The sequence below is a fragment of the Haliotis rufescens genome, unplaced genomic scaffold, assembly GCF_023055435.1.
Source record: "Haliotis rufescens isolate VD_foot unplaced genomic scaffold, xgHalRufe1.0.p SCAF_20, whole genome shotgun sequence".
In the NCBI taxonomy this organism is placed as follows: domain Eukaryota; kingdom Metazoa; phylum Mollusca; class Gastropoda; order Lepetellida; family Haliotidae; genus Haliotis; species Haliotis rufescens.
Genome location: NW_025963891.1, coordinates 11,845,742 through 11,853,689, shown reverse-complemented (window position 1 = coordinate 11,853,689; position 7,948 = coordinate 11,845,742). Strand labels below are relative to the sequence as shown.

The following is a 7,948-nucleotide window of genomic DNA, read 5'->3' as shown; positions in this document are numbered from 1 at the left end:
TTTAGCAATATTCCAGCAATATCACGGCGGGGGACACCAGAAATGGGCTTCACACATTGTACCCATGTCGGGATTCGAACCCGGGTCTTCGGCGTGACGAGCGAACGCTTTAACCACTAGGCTACCCGACCGCCCCTAATGGGAATTGAATAGTGTATATATTGAAACTGTGTCTTTTATAGATATTTTGGTATTGCGTTCACGCCTAAACTTGTTTGAACTAAGGCCCTAACTACTCTTGCTGCGCAGAGCAAAAAGGCCATTATGACATTATACAGATAACAAAAGAAAGCTGGTGATATACCCTGTCAAGATTTATTTAATATGTTTGATGCTGTGGTGGCGCCTATAGTTTGTTATGATGCAGAAGTATGGGGTACTTCATATTGTGAAATTATTGAAAATGTACAGAATAAAATGTGTAAATGGTTTTTTTTAAACGGGTAAAACAACAAACAATCCTATGGTTTTGGGAGAGTGTGGCAGAGCCCCTCTCCAACTTGTGTATACCACGAGGGCCATTGGTGCAGGATACTGCAATTGAATGATCCGGTCTTCTGTCTGACCCCGAAACATGAAGAAAGCTCAAGTCGGAACCCATTTTGACTCGAACGATGACGTCATAGCTTTTTGGGGTGCTTTTTGGACAGCCAAGATAAGGACTTTCAAAAGCTTTTCAATGTCGATGGGGATTCTGTTGAAAAATATGTGATTAAATATATATTTAGGTTAAGTTTTACTATATGATGTTCAGAACTGATCAATCAACCTTGTAGTGTCTGATAGTAATTCTGATTTTATTAATGACAAAACGTTTTCATTATCATATGGAATCTCTGCTGAAAGCAGACTCCATTGTAAGATTCCGAATGTGCTTATGAATCAACATATAAAAGTTATGATACCAAATGTCCCCTAAGAGGTGAGCGTATCCCGCAACGGTGATAACCATGACAAACACCTGCAAGGGCAAGTCAATCATTCAGCTGTAAACTGTAAACTCGGGAACATATGTTACAAGTTTCAAATAGGAAAATTGCATTGGATATCACTTTGGTCAATTGAAATGTCTACCTTACATTTGGTTTGGTTTGTTGTTTAATGCCGCACTCAGCAATATTCAAGCTATATGACGGCGGTCTGAAAATAGTCGAGTCTGGGAAAGTATTCCAGTGATTGACATCATGAGTATCGATCCACGCAACTGGGATACGATGACAAGCATCAACCGAGACAGCAAGCCTGACCACCTGATCCTGTTAGTCGCCTCTTACGACACGCATGGGCTGCTGAAGACACCGCATCTTCACGGGTCTCTAAAATGATGATGATGGTATTTCTGCTGTGGAGGACTTTTTATACCATTAGGAGGCAACCTTCAACATCAGAGAGATCCTGGCACTTCAGAATCGTTGGCAGTGTGTCGACTTCGGAGGGAATCATTTGAAAAACTAATAAGCAATCAATTCATTTCTATTTCATTGTATTCTGTGATCTACCAAAAGCCTTTGATCGTGTATGGCACGGTAAGCTAGGGTATAAATTAGAGAGACATTTGGTATCAATTCAATCATCTATTGCCATGCATCAGTTACAATACATGAGATACTTCATTACGGGTACTGTATTTCAATATGATTGTGAGTAATTTGTGATAAGAAATATTTTAAAACTTAAGTAAAAATTGAGTTCATCTTTGGTTTATGCAGATTCATGATTTAATACTGACACTACAATAAACTCCTCTACTGCCATATTGATGTGACGTCTCTTCTTTTTGCATCCGTACACTTTCATGGATCTGCACATATTTATGTTTTTTCAATGTTTTACTTTTCAGATTTTCCAATCTGATATTTTTCGAGTAATTCAAAATATGATTGATTCGCTTCTTTGTAATAGGGTAATTCCTGTACTCTCTTGTACCATGCCATAGCATTTGGGTACTTTGACATATCCCCTGGATAGAGCTCTTCTGCTGCAAACCCAACTACCACCGCAAAGTCAGCAATGGTGAGGGTATTTCCGGTGAGGAACTTCATATCCTTGACGTGTGTATCAATCCGCTCGAAAGCCTTGATAACCTTCTCGTCTTGTTCTTTTGTCACCTTAATTTTGTCTCTGAACGGCAGCCACTGAAATAGGAAGTACTCATTTGAGACGTATTGTCATGAGCGAATGAGGATTCCTAATACTTTTACTCATCGTATGTGTTTGTCCAAAGTGTTTGTCCACTTCTAAATACTTGGTCATTTATAGATGCAAAGCTACGAGTTATTAGGCAATGCTAGATCGTAATTTCATCGCGCATTGTGCACTTTCGTCCTATTAACTATATCCTGTATACTACTTGACACACGACTGCTTGTATCTTGGGCTGCTATAACCAAAAGTTACAAAACTCAATTCTCATATCATATGCATGAGGTACTCTGGACCTATACGTATCCGGAATCCTGACAGGATCGACCAGGCAATGACAGTCTATTTGTTGGTAGAGTAAGCAACAACATGTGGTTTAACAACACAAATGCAACATTTCATGTGTACGTACCACACACTCAATCATGGCTCTGTAGAAGACCCCCAGATCATAGTCCAGGAGTCGGTCCACCGCTGCCCTCTTCTGGAGGTCCCGGGGGTACAGGCTGTTGTCCTCACCCCCATACTTCGCCACCAGGTAGCGCATGATGGCGCGGCTGTGGATATAACATAGTCACGTGGTGAGAGTAACAACATCATACAGTATTCAATGAAAGAAGTACTGAAGTCCAGTGGTGAATTAAAGACATCCGCAGTTCATATGTAGATAATTCATTGCACAGGGTACTTCAATGGGTTTCCCCGGAACACAGGGTCATCTTGACAAACCAATCATAGAGTTACGAGTGTCTTGAATACCACTGACCATTGACTTACCATATGTTTAGCGCTAAGGATGCTTTGTGTAACAGGTCTACGACAGTCATAAGACGATGTTACACTTATCATGTTCCTGAATGTGCTGCAACATTCGCAGACAAAAAAAAACAGTTTTTCCAAATATTTCAATTTCAGGAACCACTAACAGTTTCTATACCACGCCATTTCATCCAGATTGTTCAGTTATGGGAATATGTTGCATAATATGGACTGCATGGATGTAAATTCCACAACCTTTGGTTTCCAAGACTCATCATTCTGCTACCAACCTGCTGATCATATAACCACATGTGATGTCTCTTTCGTTGACACTAGGACCAATGACGATCCGAGATAGAATAGGTCTTCAGCAACCCATGCGTGTCGTAAAAGGCGACTATGCTTGTCGTAAGAGGCGATTAACGAGATCGGGTGGTCAGGCTCGCTGACTTGGTTGATGCATGTCATCGTATCCGAATTGCGTGGTTCGATGCTCATGCTATCAATCACTGGATTATCTGATCCAGACTTGACTATTGACAGACCGGCGACATATAGCTGGAATATTGCTGAGTGCGGCGTAAAACAACAACAAAAACAAAAACACTTTGAGACAGATCAACTGACGAATACGTTCCAGTGGCAAGATGTAAATATGTGTTTCAGTTGCCGATAAATCTGCATAGGGATAGAGTGTCCAAATCAATTTGTTACGGTTGGTCCTGAATTCCATTTCAATTAGTGGATAGTTGTTACAGGAGATAGGGGGACTGAAAATCTACTTTGCCTTGACTGGCAATGTACTTCTGTTGTGTGACCTTACCTCTCCCATAGCGTGAAGTCTCCATCTATGATTGTTGGGACGGTTTGATCCGGGTTTATCTGAAATGTTACAATATAAGTTCATAAACAACATGATTGGGTGAGTGCATGAATTGGGCCTAATGCCCTTTTAAACATAAAAACATTACGGTGACGTCATGCTATTGTCCTTGCAGGTGATTCTGAGGCAGCATTTCACTGGTCATCCTAAACAAGGACAACTGACACAGCTATAACTTACTACATAGTGCAAAACAGGCCAAACTTATAGAGCCTTTAAGTATCAATCATTACATGGTTTAAACCAGAGAAATCTCACGAATCTGTAACACCGAAAGTACAATAAACTCGCGACCCACCGTGTCACCGAGCATGATGACCCGATGCATTTCGTCGCCTCTTATGAGTGAGTGAGTTGGGTTTAAAGCCGCTTTTAACAGTATTCCCGTTATATCACGGCGTGTCAGCTTAATGTGGGAGGAAAGCCCCAAGTGATGCAGGTCTCAGACGTTTACCACTTCGGTGAAACCCACGAGCACGGGTATGGTGCTGACAAACCTAGAAACATAATCGGGGCGAACCGGGATTCGAACCCACAATCATAGGTTTCTGGCGTGCCCAAGGGACGCAACTCTGCACAGCGAATCGCGGCGCCTTAGACGACTGGTCCACCCGTGCCCCCTCGCCTCTTATGACCTGTATAGGTTGTTTGGGACCAATTCGATTCGGACCCTGAATCCCCATGGGAGGTGTGTGTGGATGTGTGAGTGTGGGGTTGGTGGGAGAGTGGGGTGGTGAAGGGGGTGAGGGTCACAAACCAAAGATCATAATAAGATGGACACTGAAATTTAAATCCTGTATTAACCGAACACTAGCAGGAAAGCCTTAGATCAAACGCCCTACCACTAAACTGGTATTATTTTAAAGTATTGTCAGCACTTCTCATTATCTTTGAATGCTTAGTGGCTTGACAAACGATACCAAACTACAGTCAGATAACATAAATAGTTTGTATTGGTACAACCTAGAATAAAATTCAGTGTCAACTCTCAACGACTTAAATTACTCCCTCATGAAGCTGAAATGACAACAGAAGCGTTACACTCACAGTATACCATTGAGAGTTGAATGAATACCGACCCAGTAAGGAATCCAGTAAGAACAGGTCCCCATCTAGCCATACATGTCCTAAGAGCTAACTAAACTGATGACTAGATGGTGACAATGAATGATCTGGCTTATTGTGTTTTTATTAACATAGGCTGAAAGCGTGATCATGCTGTCAGCCTCTGGTATGCCTGGCGAGGAGTAGAGTGTTTACAAGTAGTCGTATTGACTGCGGTTGAAAAATCACCTACTCGCCCGAAGTCCGCTGTTTGTTGACTGGTGTCTAGTTGCCATTGTATACTAGGTACTGAAGTTTGGCTAATGACACGCCGACCCCAGTCCCAGTTTTGTAGTGCTTTGCTCACAACACCACATCTAGGTCACCTAGGTCAGAACGACGGGGAGTATATACCAAAAAAAGGCCCGAGACTCAAACACATTTTTCTTGTTGCTAAAATTTACACATGTACAGTAAACTACGGTTATAACGAACACGCTTATAACGAACTGATGGATATAACGAACTTATTTTTTGGTCCCGACTATTTGCTGTAGTTATGTTGTATATATGCTTATAACGAACTACGGTTATAACGAACTAAAATTACTAGTCCCTTTGAGTTCGTTATAACCGTAGTTTACTGTCTAATGTTAAAGTTACTGTGCGGTGTGACAATGAATTGTTGTCACTAGCGTTAATAACAAGGACTGTTATTTTGAATGTTACTGATGCTGAGTTAGATGCTTCTACTCGCATGCATTTATTTTGTTTGTTTGTTGTTTAACGCCGCACTCAGAAATATTCCAGCTATATGAAGGCGGTCTGTAAATAATCGAGTCTGGACCAGACAATCCAGTGATTGACATCATGAGTACAGAACCACGCTATTGGGATACGATGACATGCATCAACCAAGTCAGCGAGCCTGACCACCCTATCCCGTTAGTCTCCTCTTACGACGGTCCTTCAAATGAAACTGGGTTATCTTGTTCATGGCTACCTTTGCTATGTACCACAAACAGGTAAGCTGTCAGGCTTATGACCCAGGTCGACTTCGCTGTCGGAATTCAACCCGCTCTATGTATGCGACACCATCAGCCTAAAATAAATCCTGTAATACGACTGTGTTCATGCAACATACAGAGTCGCATGTTTTTTCCCGCTTCGAGCAAATACTTATTTTGATGGTAGGATGACTTCGAATTATAGTGGAACTTTGGGCGTCAGTTTGAAGTCCTAGTGCATTCGTGACCAACTCGTGTTATTCCGGGACAAGCCGAATAGCGACTCGTGCCCCTCTCATGGCCATTTTTGCGACCGGGTTCCGTCTTAGCGCAAACGGGCATACTAAAACAATTGTCAACTCGTTGAGTAATGGTTCCCATATATTTCCCCATATATAATAAATATTTCAGATGCAATTTAAAGCACATCGGGACATGCGGAATTATACAGTATGATTGACCACATTTAACTGTGTCTTGGGTATATTTTTAGATGCAAGATATATGTTAAATCAAAAATTGTTTCTGAGGGATTCTTTGACGAAGAAATTGAAATCATACGCGCATTCTGATTGGTTTGTCGTATTTTCGCACATAACATTCATCGATTGGGGGACGAGTCCTCTTGCAGGTTACGGAAAGGGGCGAGTGGTGACGAATGGTCCTAGTGGGGCGTGTATTAATCGTGTTATCAATAGTCAGAGACTATTAGCGCGCCGTGCGTTGACTTTTGAGCCAAGAATATGTAAAGAGTAACGGGGTCATTGAGAACATCGTCTTTATCCCTATTTCGAGTTTTGTGAACAGAGTAATGTTTCCTCATGTGAAAGATGTCATCATGTCCCAAAATATATCATTATTGCATCACCTCTATAGATAGCTGATAAATTGACCGACCCATCCGATTTAGTTTCATCTTTGACCAGCACAGGGTACAGAATCCCTGTTCTAACCCTGGCGCCTGTGGGGTACTCACCTTTGCAAACTCAGGGCTAAGATGATCTTTGTTCATGAGGTCGAGTGGTTTCAAGTCGAGTGGTACACCAAGAGCCTTGGCCGTCATGATGACAGAACGACATGGCGCGCTTCCCGGGAAGTGATACAACTGAATGTCCGCCATGTCAGCGGAGGCCACGTTCCACACAAAACACGCTGACCTGTCTATGTCTGAGCAGGCTGGAGATTGTGAAAGTGTAGTGTCAACATGCGGGGTATCGGCTGTATCAACAGTCCGAGCGAGAGGCGAATCACCTTACACTTTAACCTCTGGATCCCCTCGGCATCCAGGGAGTTAGCCGGGGTTTTCCCATGATATCTGATTTTCCCGTTATTTCGTGATCTCACTTTCTTAACACTTCCGATGATAATTTGATGTGCTAGCAAACGACACCTCTGGCCCAGTGTGCAGACGATCTGTCTGTTCTCTCTCCAGCGACATAACTCATAGTTATCATTTTATATTGCAATACAAGTCTAACATTTAGATTGAATCAACTAGGTTAATGCATAGTATCACATCATATGGAACTGATAAAAGTCAATATACGACGGGCGTTCAATACGTTTTGCAACTTCAATATAAGACCAAGTCGCAGAATATCTTTTGCACTTTTATTTTTCAATATAATCTCTATTCACCTCAATACACTTCCATTTGTCCCTCAAGCTTTTAATACCACTTTTATAGAAATCTGCAGATTGGCCCTCTTACCACGCCTCTGTGGCAGTTTTAATGTCCCCGTCATCCTCGAAGCGTCTTCCACGAAGGGCAATTTCATTTGCCGGAACAGGAAATAGTCACTGGGGCTAAGTCTGGGCTGTAGGGTGGGTGATTTAGCTGTTCGAATCCACATTCACCAAAGGCGGCCTGTGCAATTCTCGACTTGTGAACCGGAGCATGTAAGGAACTTTATTACAGAGCGTTGTTCATATTTGAGAGAATCCATGATTGTGACCACCCTTAGGTGAATGAAGCCATCACATCTAACTGATTGTTGTGTCTAGAACTTGTTATGACACGTGTCAACCTGATGTTATGACTAGTGTCACACCTGCCACAAGTTGACATTGTTTGTGTCAACACAAATGCCCAAGTTACAAAGTTATTGAACGC

General features: G+C 42.1%; 1 protein-coding gene across 1 annotated transcript; it reads right to left on the bottom strand.

The window, feature by feature from the left end:
• Nucleotides 1-1,214: 1,214 nt before the first annotated feature.
• On the bottom strand, nt 1,215-7,721 carry LOC124131592 (glutathione S-transferase 1-like). Its single transcript, XM_046494964.2, has 4 exons — nt 6,812-7,721; nt 3,725-3,783; nt 2,555-2,699; nt 1,215-2,135 (listed from the first exon to the last, which is right to left on the bottom strand). Exons 1-4 carry the CDS (start codon nt 6,953-6,955, stop codon nt 1,830-1,832), a joined length of 654 nt encoding a protein of 217 aa, XP_046350920.2. The 5' UTR covers nt 6,956-7,721; the 3' UTR covers nt 1,215-1,829.
• Nucleotides 7,722-7,948: the final 227 nt, after the last annotated feature.